The sequence below is a fragment of the Heterocephalus glaber genome, unplaced genomic scaffold (genome assembly GCF_053883595.1).
Source record: "Heterocephalus glaber isolate CG9 unplaced genomic scaffold, H.glaber_assembly_v1.0 deba00001444, whole genome shotgun sequence".
Taxonomy (NCBI): domain Eukaryota; kingdom Metazoa; phylum Chordata; class Mammalia; order Rodentia; family Bathyergidae; genus Heterocephalus; species Heterocephalus glaber.
This window is the reverse complement of record NW_028258297.1, coordinates 12,865,618-12,886,753: the sequence shown is the minus strand read 5'-3', so window position 1 is coordinate 12,886,753 and position 21,136 is coordinate 12,865,618. Positions and strand designations below refer to the sequence as shown.

Here is a 21,136-nt window from a genome sequence, read left to right as displayed (position 1 = left end):
TACTACCTGCTTTACTGGAAGCCAAAAATCGAACTAGGCGGTTGTAATCAGACTAGCAGGATCACAATTTATCTGGGGTGTTGTTCACTGCTACTGGTTGCATTTGTAACTGTTCTTTAGCTGGGCAATTAAAAGTAAGCCTTTATTAATAAAATATGCAGTTGTTCCCCCAATCTGTAATTTTGCTTTTCTGACAACATGAAATAGAAAATTCCAGAAATAAACAATTCATAAGTTTAAGTAACTGTTATTACAGTATATCATTATATTTGCTCTATTTTATCATTAATTGTTGTTGACTTCATACTGTGCTTAATTTATAAATTAAACTTTATCACAGTAATGCATATGAAAAAATGTAGTGTATTTGGGTCTGGGTATCCACAGGGTCTTGGAAGCTATTGTCATCGGTAACAGGCACAGTATGTGTTAATTGTAACCACACTAGTTCTGAAACTTGAAAGACAAATCTAATCTGCAAGTACATTAATCAGCTTTCCTATTGCTAGGATAAATTACCTGATTCTCCAAACTTAAAGGAGGAAAAGTTTCTTTGGCTCATGGTTTCAGAGGATTTATACCCTGGTCAGCTGGCTCCAAGGCAAAAACATCCTGGCAGAAGGGTGTAGCAGAGTAAAATCCCTTAGTTCTTGGCAGGCACGAGGCAGAGTGGGGAAAGAGTACCCCAGAGGAAGGGGCCAAGAACTGTACACAGCACCCAAAGCCACACCTCCTTGACCCACCCAGACCCCATTGTGCTTTCCTTCTCCCCTGGGCAGCTCTCAAGCCAATCAAGTTGAACTTGCCATCCTCCTGCCTCAGCCTCCCAGTTAGGTAGGATTACAGGCATAAGCCACCACACCCGGCTGTATTGTACTTTCTAAATTACCGTGTCCATGGGCTATATTTTTCTCTCTTGTCCAGAAGGAAAGTATCAGGAGAGTACTAAAATTATGAAATACGTAAGGTGAAGAATATATTGTCTTCAAAGGTACCTTTGTGAGGACTTGGCAAGTTATAAGGAGAGCTGATGATGATTAGCCTATAATTCTGAGGAATCAGTGGAAAATTAGACTTTCTTTAAGTACACTGATGCAAACAACCTACAAGTTTGCTTAATTTACCCTCGCACTTTGGCAACCTCATTTATTTTTCAATATAGTTTTCTCAATGGTAAAATGACCATATCAAAGGAGGTTTAAATACCTCAGTCTGACAGGATCATCTCCTAATGGTTTCACTGAAATTTACTCTAAGTAATACTGAATAGAGCTGTGTAAGAATAACCATGACCGGCTTAGCTGATCTGCTTCGTGACTTTGGGTGAGGAACAGGTTTGTCTCTATCTTGAGTACCCTTCCAGCACATTGTAGATGTCTTAAAAATAAGTCCCTGGGTAAAAACGTCCATAATGACAACCCCCTAAACACTCAAGGGACACACTGGCTGGAGAAACCATATATATTACTGGGGGGGGGGAGGATTAAAAGCGCTTTCAAAAACAAATACATGTGAAAGAGCTCACCAGCACCTCTATAAACTTACTTTAAAAGCAAACATCTCAATGGGAGAAATGCCTTATTTGTCATTGGGCTTGCAGAACTTGGAAGAGTCTATGCCTCCGCTGGAAAATTAGAACAATTTAACTTCTGGAAATGACTTCACAGCATGGAGCCTGGCAAATCCTATTTGGGATTAAAAATTGTCTGTTAATTAAACTCACATGGTTTAAACATTCATCACCTTGCATTGCACCTCCCAGAAAACAACAACAACAACAACATTCTGGGGTTTTAAGAGAGGGGTTTAATAGACACCAGGTGCGCACACGCACACACGCCCGTGCAGAGCGCTCGTGCTTTGGGGGCCCGGGACCCGCGGTGGGGAACCGGCGGGCGCTGCGTCCCCGCGTGTTGGCAGTTGGCGACCCCCCTGGCATCCCCCTCCGCCGCGGACTCCTGTGGCCTCGGAAGCCGGCAGTCAACTCCCAATGTTTTCCATATTTGTTCAGCCTCCGTAATCCGAATACCAGGGCAGGCTCAGCCCGCCCAGCGCCGCGCTCCAGGGCCCAGGGAGCCGCGCAGAGCCCGCCGGCCACCCCGCCGCCCGGCCACCATGGGCGACGACAAGCAGCCCCGCGGCCCGCAGAGGCAGGGGGGGCCGCCGGCCGCGGACGCCGCCGGGCCCGACGACGCGGGGCCGAAGAAGGGCAAAGGGGCCCTCAAGGCGTGCGGGGAGGAGGAGGCCCGGACGTGCTGCGGCTGCCGGTTCCCGCTGCTGCTCGCCCTACTGCAGCTGGCCCTGGGCATCGCCGTGACCGTGGTGGGCTTCCTCATGGCCAGCGTCAGCTCCTCCCTGCTAGTCAGAGACACTCCATTTTGGGCTGGGATCATTGTAAGCATCAAGTCTGTTTTGCCTAAGTGCGCTTGCCAAACGGGAATGCAAAGCCGCCGCATGGTCCAGTTGAGACTAACCCACATGCATGCGCCCTTCCAGCTCCACGCCTCTAACTCGCTCTGCTCGTGACCGTGGGGGCACACTGGGTCCCCGGGGGGCGGGGGAGGGCGAGGCTGCACGCGGCAGGACTGTGCCCTTCGGCCTTCTGCTCCTGGGCCTCCAGCGGCCCTGACTAAAGCGCTGGAGCCAGGGAGGGATCTCGGCTCTCAAAGGCTGCTCGAGGTGGTCACACTGAACAGCCTCAGTGACAACTGCAGGTTCACTTGGGCTTGTTCTGATCCCTTTCTCCTGGCTCCATCCTTGCCCCTAAATGAGCGAAACCCTAAGTAAGTTCATATATTAAAAGCAGGTTGGACAACAGCCTGTACTTGGAGTTGACACATTTAGGTAGTATTAGTTTTATGAAATTGAGGGTCCATTAGTAGGTTCTGTGAAGTAATGTTCTAAGGCCGGAAATGTGAATGCAGCAAGGTAGCTTTAACCCACCAGGGTCTAAAATGGGATACACCCAGGACGCTGGCCATGGCAGAGGCCTGTTTGGGACTCTTCTAATGGATGTACTGTTCCGAGCAGAAACAGTGGTCAGCTGTTGTGAGAATGAGTGTTGGAACACTAGCACACTTGGCTTCATCAGATGAATTCTTTAATGTAAAATGGGTGCCATTTCTTGAGCACCTACTGTGTGCCTGCTTTACTGGAGGCTGTCCAGATGTTATTTGTAATCCCCATATCATCCTTGTGGGGTACTTATTCTCATTTCTCAAATGTGAGAACTCTAGTAGGACTCATCCAGGTCCAGGAGAGTGACAAAGGGCACAGTCAGCTTCATCTGCAATTTCCTGCTTGGGACTGCCACCCCCTACATTTGGTTTACAATTTTAAGACCATGTTGTAGTGCCTTTGCTTACTAAACTCTGAAGTGCCTTGTTTCATTTGATCCATGAAACAATGCTTTTACCTAAGGAAAGAAGCTAAAAGAAGGTACATGCCATTCTCAGATCCAGAGAGAGAAAGTGGCAGAGTTGGGAAAGACTAAATTGACACCTCTGATTGCTGGTCTCATGTGGCATCAGTACTGCCCTTACTGACCACAGGAATTATAACTTGTAAAACAACCCTCAAAATTTGAATCAGGGCAGATATTAAAGACACCTGATAAATATGCATCAATGCAGGTATTTTCTAATTAAGATTATTTCAATTCACAAATGCTGGCAGAGTAATTTAAAACTTTTAATTTGTATACTAAGAAGTCCCATGAAATTATCATGATTGGAGTTTTCTAAATCAAGTAATTTTAAAAATAGCTTTTCACTAAGATATACTGAGTATGTTAGTCACCTCAATGACTGTCAATGTACTCAAGGGAAAAATATCTGTGTTTAAAGGCTAGGCAAATTAGAAGGAAAAAAAAAGGAATGAAACTCTTTGATTCAGTGTTTTCTAGCATCATTTTTTAATGTGTCTCCTATCTTTTATTTCAACTTCAAAAAGCCCAGTACCAAAGAAACAAATTAAATGGGGAGGCGGGGACGACTCATTTTAATGTTTAAGACGTAACATACAAATTGTGAACTTTCATGAACTAAATCTCCGGTGGGATATGATGTTCCTAATTGCCCGGGGTGTGGTACAAGGAACATTATATCCAGCCAGGTCTCTGTTCTTTCTGGTTTTCTTTTTATAATCTAGGCTCCATTTGAAGTTTGCTCACACTGTGTTGCCCGGGTGATATCTATAATCTTGAATTGTCTTTCAACAGAGAATCTATATAGAGCAGGGCAGCCAGCAGAGATGACCTGAAACTAGCGAGGGGGTCTCTGAGAAGCCAGGCCGGGAGCACTGTCCTCCCAGTGTGTCACTGCCTCACACGGACACCACAAGTGCCCTCGCCATGCTCTCTGTGGTTGGTCACAGGCGCTCTTCCAAGTGTTCAGGAATGAGAAGAGATAAGGAGATGGTGAAATGGGGATGTGTAATCATTGCACTTGGTGTTGAACTCCAGCTCGGACATTATTTGCTGAATAACTTTGGGAAGGTTACTTAACTTCTCTAGGTTTCCATTTCTTTATTAATGAGATCAGAATGATTGGGGTTATTCTGAGGTTTAAGTAAATAAATACATGGAAAGCTCATAGAATAGTGCCAGCTGATGGTGAGCGTGCAAGGAGTTAGCTCTTTTTATTAGCTATTACTAGTGAAGCAATCATGGATAATGGCGTTCTTCAAAGCTAGAAGAAATAGTTCCACTTCAAAAGTAGTTTTGCAGAACAGTCATTTTGGATTCATTGCATTTCCCAAGACCAGTGTGAACCTAGAAGAAGATATCAATTTGGCCATCTCACCTTTCTCTGTTCTCAGCCAAGTTATTATTTAGCAATCTCAATGGTATTAGATTATTCCAGTACTGTACTTTCTGAATCTCTCTGGAGGTCTATAAAAATAAACTTGGAGAAGAGGGGCCTGCTGAGGGTCATTTTCCCTTTTGGGTGTAGGGTGACTGTGGTTTCATATATCCTGCGGGCAGTACTGAAAAGTTTGTCCTGTGCAGGTCTAGACCCGCTAGACCAAAGCAGTACAAGTCATTCCATGGGGGCGGAGGCAGAGCCACACCCACTTCTGGAATGTGGGCAGACTGATCAACCCACACCAGCTGCAACTTCATGTCCTTTGCTCTTCTACTTACCTTTAGTCTGGTTGCTTCTTACCATATGTAATCTGTTCAATTTTCCAATGCTGCTATCCCATTAATTTGGGATTTGGGGTTTACATTCCCATAATACAACCTAGGTGTCTGAATAAATCCCTTCCCTTCCATAGGAAATGTCTTTCTGGTTGACCAAGGCTTGGGTGACCTGATAAATGTTCAGTGACCTTCTGCTTATAAACTGAAAGAGGCCCTTGGTGATTTGTGATCAAAGACTTAAGTCCAGTGAAATTTTAGGAAAACAACTAGATTATTTTTTTAACCTGTCCTCCATGTTTAACTCTGCATTCACCCTCAATCAGAGAGAGGACTGAGGTCTTTTTACTTCAGTTACAAAAGATTGCTCTAAAGCAAAAGGGGAAAAAATGAACTGCTATGGAGACCACGTAACTGTTCTTCTCTCAAAATTCTTTATAGATGGTTGGAGGGTTAAGTCACACCACAGTGATAATACAAAGTCAAACAGCATCTTTGAGGATGAATTTGGCTAGGGACAAGGGATCTCAGGAAGTAGAAGCTCAATCTGCATTTTTTTTTCCTATGGCTTGAATTGCTTGGTCAGATAGGCATTCAAGCTTGGTCATCATTCCAGAATTCTTATTGATAAAAAATATGTATAGATTAAAAGACTCTAAGAACTTTTGGGATTTGATTTCCTTTCTACTTGAATACAGTTCTGGTTTGTGTAGAGCACTACATGTTTAAACTTGGCTTATTTTTCTTCATTCAGTATCATTTGTCAAGGGTGTCCACTGCACTCACCATTGGTTTAAAAATATTGAGTCATGTACCTGGAGGAAATCTCCAGTTCCTGATGGACATGTGCCCTTATCATATCTGGCAGTAATGAATACTACTCACTAGAAAATTTAAACTACACAAATATTTTTAAAGCCCATTTACCTTTCAAAGTATTTCACTTGCAGTGATTTATTTGCCTTGGCATGGCTGCACTGAAGTCAATTTAAGAGCAAACTCTTGCTTCTCCTTTCCAGTGGGGGTTTAGTGTTTGTTGGTGTCTTGGCCCTTGGAGACAATATTCTCATGGAAAGTGGGAATTATTTGCCTTATTGTGCTCTTAGTTTTTCTTTCTTCTCCCTCTGTTGTTCCTATAACCTTTCCATTGGAATATAAACTCTGAGATACATAACCATATTAATCATTCTATAAAATTTAAGGTAAGGGATTAAACAAAGGGGAAATGTAATGATTAAAAGTCTTGTCAAGAATTTCAATAATACATGTTAATTTACTCTAAGAAAGTCAGAATGCAGGTGTATTCAAATTTTTAAAAGCTATTTTAAGTTTTGACTTAATACAAGGAAAAATTGAGTAATTATTTTCAAATAGAATATACTATAAAATTTGCAAGTAGACCTATGACATACAGTGAAATCAGCTATTGTTATTATCCATAATTTATAAAAAATGGAAAGCACAATACATGATGATTTAGCAAAATGATTTGATCATAGTTCTGGAGAGGAACTGGAAGGGAGAAATGTTCATCATTGAAGTTCTAATAGACCCTTTGACAAATCAAGAAGCTAAGAGTGGTGTCAATATTCTATATACAGATTTTGACATTTGAAAAATTAAATTTAGAATTATATCTTAGGAACACACTGCCTAGTAATTTTCTATTTTTCATATTGAGACTATTGAGACTTTAATATGTTTCCAAACCTAATGCAACATCCCATCATGTACCACTGGGAAATAATTTTTCTTACAGCAAGTAAAACAAGTTTGTTAAGAAGTAAGGAATTATAATCACATGGCCTGACTCAATCTCCACTGGATATGAATAATAGATAATGGCAAGAAAATTATCTTATAGGCATATGAAGTTCTCATAGTAAGTATAAAAACAGAATGTAGTTGGCTTAATTGGTAAAAATTAATTTTGATGAGTATATGAAAATAAAATGGAATATGCAAGAATTTGGTGAAAGTTTCCCAAAAGAATTTCAGGAATAGAATAAAGAATAAGGAATATTAAGATTGGACAAAATACTCAAAATGATAGTCAAAATCATTGAGCAAAACATGCTTTTACCTCTTCAATGTCAGATACACAAAGGCCAAAGGAGTGCTTATATAATGAAAAAGTTGTCCTTAAATAGTATTTCTTTTTTTAAAAAACAAAGAGGAGATGGGGGCAAATCCTGATATGTTTAAATCCTATATTGCAGATGTATTCAGCTCAGAAAGTTAACTTAGAAAGTTGATCTCTGGAAACTTCTGACATGTCAATCATCATTTTTGTTTTAATTTTTTTATAAACTTGAAAATGAATAATATATTCTTTTAGTTTAAGTATATCATATATCCTCAGAGTCACTAAGTATCCCCTGACACACAATGGAAACCCAGTGTGTGGTATTGAAATCCATTTATTTTATACCTCCTATTATCAGAGCTTATTTGAACTTGCATGTGCCCATTTGTCTTCATCACTTTTCTCATTGCTGAGACAAACTACTCAGCATGCAAAGTTAAAGGAGAAAAGGTTTATTTTGTCTCACAGTTTTTAGAGGTTTCAGTCTATAATCAGCTGCCTGCAAGGTAGGGTGGCATGGTAGAGAGGCATCACAGAGGAGAAACAGTTCATGGCAGGCAGAAGGCAGCAAAGGCAGCAAGCAGCAAACAATCACAGTAGCCCTCTTTCTGTCCATTTTATTCTATCCAGGCTACCCACCCTCAGAGTGGATAGCACTCACACCCAAGGAGGGCCTTCCATTATCCATTCCCAGAACTATGCCAAACCAATCAATGGACTGAATTAGTGATCACACACCCTTGATCCCAGCATCACACACTTAATACCAGCATTGCACACTCTAGATCCAGTCACCTCTGAAAAGCCACCTATGATCACATGAGGCTTTAGGGGAACATCTAGACACAAGCCATAACACCATTTAAACTATAGAGTTGTATACTAAAATACAAAGAAATTTAAGTTGACTTATAACATTTAAGAATACTCTGAAGCAATAATAAAGAGTGTGTTATTACTATAGAGTGGACCCTTGACTTACAAACTCAATTCGTCCATGAGGGCTGGTTGTAACTCGAGTTAGTCAATTGAAGGCTCAGGTACTTCTACACAGCATTCAAAGTCTCTCTCCTGTATACAGGCAGATCTCAGTGTCCTTAGAGAGATACTGGCCCAGAATTTCTCAATTAACCCCACACAGGAAAGGATATTGTAATGTTCCTTCCAGAATTCTTTAAGGGTTAAGTCTGTATCTGAGAACATCTGGAAGTACAAGCAGATGGCATTCAGGTTGTAACTCAAGACTTTGGTCATAATTTAAAACTAAAATTCTGGTCCTAACCCAAGTTGTTCATATGTCAGGCCAGTCATAACTCAAGGGTCCACTGTATTTTGACTTTGGGTCCCAGAACACTTCAACACACCACTATGAAGATGTTTTATTTCATGTTATAAAATGACTACAGCATTAGAAGAGAGAGAGAGGTCATTTGACTTAGTTTGCATTTCCCTAACTAGAATCAATTAGGACATGTTAGGATTGATGTAGTTGAATACTAGGTGTCAATATTACCAATCTTATCTTCTATGAAGGAACCAATGGCTTAAATTTCCCTAATATTTGATCCAATAATTCATTTTTAATATGGCATACACTTTCAATTTGTTCTGAGGAAATGAATATTTTCTAGACTTTTTCTTGCCTTTAGCTCTGTCCCTGGCATTTCTGTTAAGGGTGCTCTTTAACTGGACCCACTTGCTCATGCTGTTCTCTCAAGGGTCAGCATCAAGATTAAAATGTTACCAGTACATACAAGAGCATACTGAAGAGTCCAACATGCATGTTTCTATGTTACTGGAGGACAGGAATAGAATCTAGTCATTAAACTTGAATTAGGTATCATTTCACTGAAGAATGCAGTTCAGTTTTAGGGCCTAGAACCTGGCAAACTACTAAAGTATGATCAAAAAGCCCATCAAAGTTGAGAACTGGATGGGATCTCATGATGTCATCTTTAACCTTCTATTTATTATCTGCTGTGAATGTTTAAGTCCAGTTTATTGCAGTGAGTTCATAGGCCGATAGTGAACTTCTTTAAAATAATAGATGCTGAGCACAGGGTTTATAGCATAAACTATATAAATACCTGTTTCAGACGCACACTCTCAGATGATTTAGAAGCAGCCTTAATCTCCATGCATTGAGATAAAACTTGGCAGGAATAACTGTCAGATGCCTGAGCAAGGCAGCTCACTCGATCATCCCCTAGTTAATTTTAAAATTCATGTGTACATCTACACATGCGGCATTAACTAAAATATGGTTTTCTTTCTGTCTTCATCTGCTTCAGCTGCCATGACAAAATGCCACACATAGGCTGGCTTAAGCAGTTCTGGAAGTTGGAAGTCTGAGATCAGTGTGCCAGTGTGGTCGGGGTCTGGTGAGAGCTCTCTTCCTGGTACACAGACAGCAGCCTTATTGCTGCATGCTCAGCATGGTCCCTTCTTGATTCATGTACTTGGAGAGAGGGGGATTTCTTTCTCATCTTGTAAAGCCACCAATCCTTTCAGTTGGAACCCCACCCTTAGAACTTTATTTAACATTACCTCCTAAAAGCCCTATCACCAAATACAATCATGTTAGGAATTCACTTTTTAAGATGCATTTTAGGAGGACACAATTCAATCCATAGCACTTTTGGTGAGACTGTACATTGGTACAACTAACTCAGTGGTTCTTAAGCTTATTTTTCACCTTATTAATGAAAGCTCTATGGCTTTCTTGGAACAGCTAGAAGTCTGCATGTTTCTGATGGCAATTCTGAGCCAGCAAACTGCCAAGTGGCAGTGCAATGGTTGGTGTGGCTCAGTGCTCCTGCCAACTGAGTGAAACATTTGGAGGGGGTGGCTTTTATTGCATTTACAGATTACTTTTTTTGTCAAATTTCTGTAAAAAAATAAAATCGAGTAGATCTAGCTAGTGAAAGCGATTTGAAGAGTAGCTTAGGAATTTCATTGACTGTATTAGCTCTCTAAGGCTTAGGGACCACCCACCATGTTGTGAGAGGTAGCTAAATGGCACCTAGGCAAGGTGTGCTTAGCTGAGTGGTACCTTGGGGGTGCTTATATTTTTGACAATGAGATCAGCCTACTGTCCTATAAAGGGTCATGATTCCTATTTGGAACTCAGGAGAAGCTATCTCTCAGCTCTTCTTCATAACATGCAGCCATCTGCCATCTCCAGTTTTGGTGATGACACTGAAAATCAGATCAAAGATTTTGTTCTGTGACATGTGTCAGAATAAAACTCTTGGGTTGTCCCCTCCCTGGCCTTTGTTCTATGCCAGCCTCTTGTCCCAGCTGTGCCTTCTTGGCAGATCCCCACTTAGTCATTCAAGGGCTTCTCCTGGGATTTTGCTCCTGAAGCTTAGAAGTCCCAAACTGGGATCTTCTTTTCCTTTACCAAGTAGTGCACAAAGCTACACCATTGAGGAGGAAATGGCAAAAAAGGCTGCTGAAAACTGTCACAGATGCAACCTTTCAGAAAAAGGAGCCCCATTTCAGTTCCAGAGTGAGTGGCCAAAGGAAGACCTGGCCACTACTGAGGTTCCAGAGTGATGGCTGTAGTGTAACCAGTTTAACTTTTGCATGTCAAGTTGATGCTTTCTGACATACCATTGCTATACCCCAGCCCCTTCCTAACACAGCACTGTGTTTCCTGGGGGTGGCAAAGGGCCAGCACGTGGCTGGACATTTGAAAGCAAAGAGATTGTAATTGAGCATTCTTGGGTTCTGCTGAAGCTTTTCTGGGCCTGCGCCTGTCATTGCAGAGCTGAGCAACTCTCCCTGGCCTGGCCCGGTGCTGGGACAGGTGGGGAGAAGTCCCAAGGAAAATGTTTTAGTGACAGACCACTCAATTGTTGCTTTTAAAGTGTTTGATTCAGCATTCACTATAATGAGCCACTAAAACACCCCTTTCAGAGAAGTTATTATCAAGGTATCTCTTGTATAGAGTATAATGACAGGAGACAAGAAAAGAGGGGGAATTGCTAATGTGTTAACTAGACCTTGAGTAGAGATAATTTTAGCTGTATAACTAGGGGAAAAAATAACACCTTCAGGCCATCTAAAGTATCAGGTGTGGGACACACATCAGGCCATCAGGCCCAGGCTGAGTGAGCCTTATCTCTTGTTTAGCTGTGCAGAAAAGCTGTGAAGGAAACCTGTTTCAGGAGAAAGGCAGCCTTTCATTTCATTGTGACTTCTGGTGTATGGGTGGGGGGTCCTTTAGAATGACCCTGTGACCGCCAGGACACTGGGTTCCTGAAGCTGTTAGAAGGACAAGCTAGGACTCCAAGGTAAAAAAAAAAAATTGCACAAAAGGAAAAATAACTTCCTCATAAATGCACACAAATGAAACGCTTGATGCCATCATTCCAGTGCACAAGCGACCTCAGTGAGTCTACGCGCTTCTCTATGCCCTCTCTCCACTAGTTTGATTCTGAAACAGAAGGTCCAAACCCACCCAGGTTGACCTGGGCTCATAACCTATTCCATAGCAAGTAGTCTTGGATGCTTATTAAAGGGCTTAGGTCTGTGTTCAGGCCTCTGAGACCAACTATAATGTTTTAAAAATGAACATAGAGTGACCAAAACCATTGTGTCATAGAAGCCTCAATAAATAATTCTCATTCAGTCACCGAATCTAGTGCGTCACCAATTTTTCCACCTGGATACCTCCCTGAAGCCTCCCTGCCTTTCTCCCTATCCTCACACACACCTTACAAAAACCTCAGTGTCTGGCTAACCCTGTTGCCATGGCAGGCACGCAGGATGGGATGCAGGTTGCTTGGGGACACAGACCTCTTGCCAAAAGAACAGAGCGATGTTCAGATGAGAAGTGATATTGCTATGGATTGCTAATATTCGCTTCTATTTTATTTCTTTAAAGTGCTCTCAGTTACAAAAGCCACTCAGTCATATCTTTTAAAGGTTGAACAAAGTAGTTCTCTTATTTGCGCTAGTGTTACAATGTTATATAATTGAATTTATATTGATTTATCATAGTTTCTATTTAATAGATTTCTGTCTATTGTACTCTTTCACGTATACGCCGAGGGGCATGAGTGCAGAATTATCTCTGCACTAATTTTTAAAATAGGGCTTAATTTGAGAAGCTGCTTAATTATGCCAGAGTAATGAAATCCAGTTTACAACTATACTATTGGAGTGGGCTAAATCCACTTTAACAAGGTTCCTTACCCACTTCTGAGGGCTTGAAAACTCCTAAAGTGAAACAAATGAACTATAAGTTGTTTATTTTTTCCCCACAAATATGTGACAATGTTGCTCCTCCTATTGATTCATGAGAAATGGCTGGAACACAATGTTTTTCTTTTCTTTTCTTTTTAAACCTTCTTCAGGCAAGGGATTGTTTTGCAAAAGTAGGTACATAATCATTGGTGATTAGTTTCTCCTAAGCCAAACGAGTGAATTAGGTGGTTGATAAGCAACAGAACAGAAACCTATAAAAGAAAGAATACTTACCAGTACATCAGAACTTCTGCCATCCTGGCCACCCTCCCCGTATATTTCCATGTGCTGGGTACAGTGCCCTTGCCCAGGTCCTTAACTTCGGTACAGGAGACATGAACAGCTCCTTACAGGACAATTCAGATACCCAAGTGCCAGGTGGCATTTGGAACTGTGTATAGTGTGATGCCAGGGAGGTCATAAGTGAAGGTCATAAGTGACAAAGGCAGGGACCCAGAGCCCAAACTGTAGGAGGGGCTCCAGCTTTGGAGTAAGACAAGTGTGGGGAAGAGCCTGGCTCTGCTGATTTCTAACCATTTTCCAAAACGTGGTTGGAAATTAATTATTATTTTCCTTCCTGTGCAAGTTTAAATGAGTATGGGCAATTCTATGATTTTTTTAATTATAAAAATTTCAATTCTAAAGTGACATATAGAATAAAACCACTTATCCATCCCTAGCTTCATCAAATTTTAATATATTTTCATAATTTTATATTTTTTTAAAGAAAGAAAACATTATGGTACATTGATGTCCTTCCTCTGTCTTTCACTCCTTAATCACATTTTCTTACCATTCCTTCCTTCTCCAGGGCTATCTACTATCCTTAATTTGGTATTCATCATGCCTATACCTATTTTCTCACTTTTCCAATATGTATGTATCTATAACCAATTATTATTTTGCTTTAAGTTTCATATAAATAAGATTGTATAATTTTTGCCCATTGTTATTTGAGATTTATTTATAACAATACATGGATATTACTCATTCACTTTTGCTATACTGTACTTTACTGTAGGAATATGTAATAATAATTTGTTCATGTGCCTATTGAAGAACATTTAGATAGCTTCCAAAAATGAATTTTTTTTGTAATTACAGTGTTGCAATGGACACTCTGGTCCCTGGCTCTCTGTGCATGTATATCAGCTTCTTTAAGGCATATTTCTAGAAGCTGAATTATTGGGTAGTAAGATAGACATCTTCAACTTATTATTCAAGTCACTATATAAATCCAAAATTGTACTCATTTATACCTCCATCAATGGTAAATCAGAATATTTTTTTTCTCTCTTATTTGTGTGGAGTGGTATATTTAATTTGTCTTTTTTTCCTGATTCCTGCTAGAGTTGAACATATTTTATGTTGATTGGACATTTTGATTTTTTCTTATCATTTATTTATTAAAATATTTGCTATAGGTTGTTTCTCACTCCTTGGGTTTTAGGATCTATTTGTTATTTAATCTTTATGCTTTTAAGTACTGAGAATATCTTTTTTTGAGCTGATATCATGTCTTTTGTTATGGTGATTTTCTTATGAAAAGATTTAAGCTTAATATTTTTATAATTATCAATCCTTTTATGGTGTGTGCTTTGCTGTATTTTAAAGAAATTTCTCCATATTCCAATGTCAGAAAGAGATTTTTCTGTACCATTTTCTAAAAAGGTCAAAGTTTTGCTTTTTGTGTTTATGCCTTTAGTTTAAGGGCGTGAACTTTTTGCATATTTTCTCACATAGATTGTTAATTTCTTAGTACCAATTAATAAATAGGCCTTTCTATATGGATTGGACATATCTATTTATCAACTGTCATGTTTCCATATGAAATTTCATTTGTGATTCTCTTCAGTTCCATTATTTTGTCTATCACTACATCAGTATCATACTGTCCTCTTGAAAATAGCACTATCATGCCTCTGATTATGAAGATAATAGGATAAACAGTGCACCTTTCCCCCATTTTCTTCTTCAAAATTGTCTTCATAAATTTTTGCCATTTTCTCTTCCTTCTTTACTCAAAAAGCAACCTTTCAAAACCAAAACAAAACAAAAACCAACCCTTTAAATTCCAAGAAAAATACTTTGGGTATTTTTATAGAATTCATACTTTTTTTCCAGTATTAGGAATTGAAGGCCTTTATATTGATCTACATCTCCAGCCTTTTCTTCCTTTCTTTATGTTATTATTTTCTTTCTTTTTTTTTTGGAACCAGAGTCTCAGAAGGGATTAAGTTATCCAGGGGTGGACTAGAACTTGTGATCCTCCTGCTTCAGCTTCCCAGGGTGCTGGGATTACAGTTTTATACCACATGCCCAATGGAATTTGTACTTTCTACACATGAGCATAGAAGAGATCTTCATTTAGTTGAGTCTTGTCTAAGGTCTTTTTGTTTGTCTTTTGATAATTGATTTCAATTAAATTGCTTTGTGTTCGCTTCATGTACTTTCCTTAATACCAATTCTTTGATATTCAATGAGATTTTGTGGCTGATTTTTATGAACATTCTATGCATGTATGGAAATAATGTTGATTGTCTCACTTGGGATTTAAGGTTCTATATTCAGTTATAAAATCAAGCTTGTTATCATGTTTAATTTTCTATATCATTACTATTTTTTTCTTCTTGATCTAAAGTTTGCTGAGAAATCTATGTTAAATTTCCCAAAATTATGTCGATTTTTAAAATTTCTTGTAATTCGGCCCTTTTACACTCAATCTTTGTAGGCTATTTAGTAGCCACATTAAGTTAACAATTATAATGAATTCCTCCAGTCCTTGGCTGATGGCACTTTTTTCTCAGTCTTTTCAAAATCTCAGTTCCATCTCTGGATCTCAGCTGTTGCTGGTGAGTGTACTAAGCATCTAATGTTTCAGCATAAATAACACACCCATCTCAGAGACTGCTTTTCAGAATTTGCTCTTTGTTCTTGATGTTGTGCAATTTACCTACCATGTGTCTAAATGCAGTATCCGGGGATTGGTAATGTTTCCTGAATTAAAGATTTTTGTGTTTTTCATTAATTCTAAAAAAAAAAAGCTATCAGCCATCCCACCAGTTTGCCCCTTCTTGAATCCTTGTCTCTGAAATTGCTGTGAGATGTGGATTTAGAGCTTTCCTGTTCTGGCCTTCCTATTCCTTAACCTATCATATCTCAAGGCTTATCACTCTGTGTGGTATTTAGGGTTATTTCCTCAGATCTTCTAGTTCACTATTCCCCTCCTCTCTTAGGTTTTGAGTGTGTTGTGGGGTTTTTTGGTACCGGGAATCGGACTCGGGACCTTGCTCTTGCGAAGCAGGCGCCGGAACCACTGGGCTAAATCCCCGGCCCAAAACGTTGCTGACACTGAGTCCTTAATGGCCAGTTTTGCACTTTTTTTCTTTTTTTTTTTTTTTTTGGTACCGGGGATCGAACTTGGGGCCTTGGACTTGGGAGGCTGGCGGCGGAACCACTGAGCTAAATCCCTGGCCCATCCTCTCTTAGGTTTTAATCTGCCTTTTACCCATCTATTAAGTTTCTAACTATCAATTTTCTTTTTTCTTTCTAGAACTTCTATTTTGTTATTAGTGGAATTTTGTATTTCAAATATTCCCGGTGTTTTTAAAAAGTGCTCTGTTCTTTATTCATGGTTTCAATTCCTTCATTCCTGTCTTTAATTATTTTGAATATCCTTTTTTGTGTGTGTGGTCCTGGGGATTGAACTCAGGACCTTGCATTTGCCAGGCAGGCGTGGCACCACTGAGCTACATCCCCAGCCACTTGAATATACTTTTAATAGATTCAGTGTGTTAATGCCATTATTTGGAATTCTCACAGCTTTAGTCCTCAGAATGTGTGTGTGTGTGTGTGTGTGTGTGTGTGTGTGTGTGTGTGTACTCATATATGCAAACTGGCCTTCACTAAAAAGTTAATTCTTCATGTTCTGGCTAGTTTTGGCTTATGAGCTCATCTTTCAGGAGGCTTTACGTATGCTAATTTAAGGTACCTTATCTGAGGGTAAAGCCCTTCCAAATAATTTTGTCTTGCCATGGTCTTAATAGTGTCATAAGTCTAGAACCATTTTTTCTTAGACTATTTATTATGGAAAATTTCAAGCATATACAAAGGAGATAAAAAGCATAAAATGAACCTCAGTGATAGTTCTACCATCCAGTCCCCATAATTCTCAAGGCATGATCAGTCTTATTTATCTGTGTGTTACTATCCTTCCTCCACACCCGCACATCACACGTTAGGTTATTTTGAAGTAAATCCTTGACTCTGTATCATTTCACCCTTAAATATTTTTACTATGTAAAGCAAATGACAGAGACTATAAGTAACCAGAATACCAATATCACACCTAACAAGCTAATTTCTTAATAGAATCCAATTAGTGTGCAAATATCCATGATTAACTCATGAATATTTCTTCACAATTTGTTCAAAATAGAGATCCCAATAAGATCTACACACTGCAATTGATACATATATTTTTATATCTCTTTTACTCAAATATTTGTCCTTTCTTCTTTCTATTCTCTCTCTCCCTATCCCTCTTAACACTTCATTTGTTTAAATAACCAAGTTTTTATTCAGGATCACTTTCATATTACTTTCTCTGAATTATAATTTTGTATAAAATAGGGCATTTTTTTTACTTATTGCATGTTTTGGGTAATAAATGAGCTAATATATACAAAGTAAGTGACATACACTATGTACTCTTTTGGGTAGAGAATATATTTGAGCAGAGTTTAAAGAATGAATACAACTGAATTTAAAATAGTTGAAGTCGGAGTACTATTACACCAGGTAGATAAGGAAGAAAAAGGACATTTTGAGTCAAAGACACAATTCATGTCCTATTATTATTTTATTCCAGTTTTTATTCAAAACCAATTTTATTGCCTAACAATGTTGTTGTTTATGTTTATTCAATATTTTGAAGATGTAATTGCCAAAATTCCAAGAAATTCCTATGAAATAAGAATCTTAATCTACATATACAAATCTGTGTTAAAATACTGAAATGAAAGCCCAGGTGAATGTATTCTACTTAAAGGATCCTTGATAACATGGACACTGGGATTTCTTTTCTCAGTTTTCAGAGTTGATGAAACATGCAGTCATAAGATTTAATGGCGTTGGCCGGCGTGGTGGTGCACTCCTGTGATCCCAGCACTCCAGAGGCTGAGGCAGGAGGATTGCTGTGAGTTTGAGGCCAGTCAGGGCTACATAGTGAGTTCGAGGCCAGCCTGGACTGCATAGCAAGACCCCGTCTCAAAAAACAAAACAAAACAACCACCACCACAACAAAGATTCAATGGTGTAAAATGTCAAGTAATTTGCAATTACTTTCAAGCAGGGTTTGGAATTTAAAACTTTTAGTGACTGAGTGCTGGCACACTTCATGTACTTCCTCTTAGCTTTCAAGCAGAAAGTTTAGTTTGGCAGAAACATCAAGGGAAGCACACTGTATCCATAGGACTTAGGGGATTCACCAGTCCTCTGATCTAGCTGCCATTCACAAGTTCCAACTCATTTGTATCAGTTCCATCAGTGTACTGTTCTAATATCACATAAAGCAATAAATGAGATAGGCGTGAACATCTACACATCACAATGAGTGCTGAGAAGTAGCAAAGTCACTCCACAAGCACATTTCTCTTTCCAATCTTTCTGTGTTTCTACAGCCAATCTGGCTATGATACACAGCAATGCAAGTTTAAAGGCAAAACTATTGGAAAAAAATATTAAGAAGAAATAAGTATAGAATTAAATGCCAATGCCAATACAACATATTGGAATCTATGGGACACAATGAAGGCAGCCTTATGAGGGAAATTCATACTAGTGAATACTGATGTTAGGAAAACAGAGTGAGCTCAATTAATCCACCTGATGCTGAACCTCAAGCTTCTAGATAAGAAAGAGCAGGACAAACCCAAAGCTCATACTAGGGAGGAAATTATGAGGTTCAAAGCAGAAATCAATGCCATGGAGACTAAGAGAACTATCCAACAAATCAATGAAGCCAAGAGTTGGTTCTTCGAAAGAATAAATGAAATTGAGAAGCCCTTAGCCAACCTTATCAGAAAAAGGAAAGAAAAGGCCCAAATCCATGCAATTAGGAATGAAAAGGGTGAAATTACAACAGACCCAGCAGAAATCCAGAGGATCATCGATACCTACTTCCAGAACCTATACGCCAATAAGATGGAAAACACAGAAGAAATGGACAGATTCCTAGATACATATGAATTACCAAAGTTGAACGAAGAAGACCTAAAAATCCTAAACAACCCAATATCAATCAATGAAATTGAAAACATAATTAAAAATTTATCAACTAAGAAAAGCTCGGGTCCTGATGGCTTCACTGCTGAATTCTGCAAGACATTTAGAGAGGAACTGCTGCCACTACTGTTTAAACTCTTCAATGAAATTGAAAGGGAGGCAGTACTCTCAAATTCCTTTCTGGAAGTAAGCATCACCTTGATCCCCAAAGCAGAGAAAGACCCAACTGAAAAAGAGAACCATAGGCCAATCTCACTAATGAACATAGATGCAAAAATCCTTAATAATATAGTGGCAAATAGAATGCAGGAGATCAGCAAGAAGATTATACACAAGACCAAGTGGGATGGATGCACCTTGAGGCGATACTCTTAAGTGAAATAAATAGGACACACATGTGTCAATACTGAATAGTTTCTCTAGTGTGAGAAACTGAAAGTGTAAATAAGGACTGAAACGTATAATAGATAATGTGAAATAGGAAGCAAAGTGGCAAAGGGAAAGGGGAAGTGGGAGGGGTAGGGGAAAGGAAAGAAGGGAATGGAATTAATATGAGAAAACGAAAAAATGGAAACAAAGTCTCTGTAAATAGGGAGGGCAGGGGAAGCGGGAAAAATAAGAACCAAGATAGAATATGTAAAGCTGCAAGTCTAGAATGATGAATGCCATTATATTGTATACCTAAAATGTATCAACAAAATTAATAAAAAATATAAGTTAATGTACAAACAATAAGTATAATTCTGGTTATTGACTACTTAACTCATAATAAAAACTCACCACTTTGAATTGGAAAGGAAATGTCTGCTCATACAGAGGACTTCAGCCTGGTGTGCGATTACTTCTTTCCCCATCAATCAAAGCTTCGATCACACAGATCAGGCGAATTCATTCTTGTGGCTGGCAGTAATTTACTTAAGAATCACCACACAAGATCTTAGAAATTTTATTTTTAGAGTTTATTTTGCAGAGATCTAGAGTGAAGGAATTCGTAGGTGAGAATAGGCCCGCTTTTTTTTTTTTTTTTGGTACCAGGGATCAAACTCTTGGGACGTTGCGCTTGCAAGGCAGGCGGTGGGACCACTGAGCTAAATCCCGGCCCTAGGCCCACTTTTGTAATTTGCACAGAAGTAACTTTGGTTCAATTTCAAATGTCTTTGTGTGCTCACTTATGAACAGTGCATGCATTTACAGTAATTCCAACATACACCTGTCAGATATCAACTCCTCAAGCAAAAAGACAATTTTAATACAAAAGAGGGAGGAGAAAGATCGAATGGTTACTGCAGAGGGGCTGAATCTAGGAGTGGTTGAAGGAGTGTCATTTCTTTTTCCACCCTAAAAGGAAATCATTTTCTGTGATAGAATTTATCATGTAGAACTGCCTTCTCTCTGGGAAATTTTGACCTAGGGCTCTAATATTTGCTTTTAAACAATAATCTCTTGGATCATCTTTGCTAAGTAAATATTACAAATTTGCAATCCCCAGTTTCGCAGAAAGATATGGAAATATATAGATGAGGCTGTAGGTCAAAATCCAAACTCTTTGTGGATAGGCAGAATTTAGTTCTTTGATAAAGAGAAGATTTCTGTGCTAGCGTTTTCCAACAACTTCTACTCTAATAATAAAAGACTTGAGTCATGAAGCTCTGAAGTTGTGGATTCCTAATTTAAAAGAACTAGTAATTGAATATCTTCCTGGTATATCATAGGCCACTCCTTAGTAAAAGTTCCAAGCTATAAAAAGTTATTGCTAAACCTGGTGTGGTAGCCCATGCCTGTAATCCCAGCAGTCTGGGTAGCTGAGGCAGGAGATCACAAATTGGAGCTCAGCCTGGGCCAGACCCTGTTTAAAAATAAAAATACAAAAACTGAGTTGGGGATGTAGCTCAGTGCAAATGCCCTGGGTTCAATCTCCAATCCTGAAAAAAAAAAGGAAAAAAGAGAAGAAGAAAATTTAAAAAGGCAAAAAATTATAGCGAGCTATCATTTTATTCACATTAGAAAAGAAGCTACTATTTTGAGGCTAGTTTAATAAAACCAAGGAAAACCCTTCAAGTTTATGATTAGATCCCTGAGTTTTAATATCTGTACATTCACACTCACCATTTCGAGACAGATTATTACCATGTTTGCCTGCATCTTGATGCTCAATTTTGTCAAAAACCCTTGGGTTAGTTTTCAATCTTTATATTCGTACCCCCATCACTTCTATAATTTGTCACGAATGTCTTGTGCACCAAGCTTAGCTGAGACCACTGTGTTTTTAAAAAAGTAATATTAATTTTGGATGTTATGTCCAGAACATATATTTCACTGAACAGCATTTTTTTCAGAAATTAAATGCTCAACTCTGTAAAACCACAGTGGTA

The 21,136-nt window shown here is 39.0% G+C and overlaps 1 protein-coding gene across 2 annotated transcripts in view; it reads left to right on the top strand.

The window, feature by feature from the left end:
• Nucleotides 1-21,136, top strand: part of Sspn (sarcospan) — a 105,666-nt gene that overhangs the window by 64,706 nt on the left and 19,824 nt on the right. Inside the window, exon 1 of one of the 2 annotated variants that reach the window (XM_004845738.4) lies at nt 1,811-2,394. The exons of the other annotated variant lie outside the window; for it this stretch is intronic. Coding sequence (XP_004845795.2) covers nt 2,116-2,394 — 279 coding nt within the window. The 5' untranslated portion in view covers nt 1,811-2,115. Of the gene's footprint in view, nt 1-1,810; nt 2,395-21,136 lie in introns of those variants that run through there. 2 annotated transcript variants of the gene reach the window in all.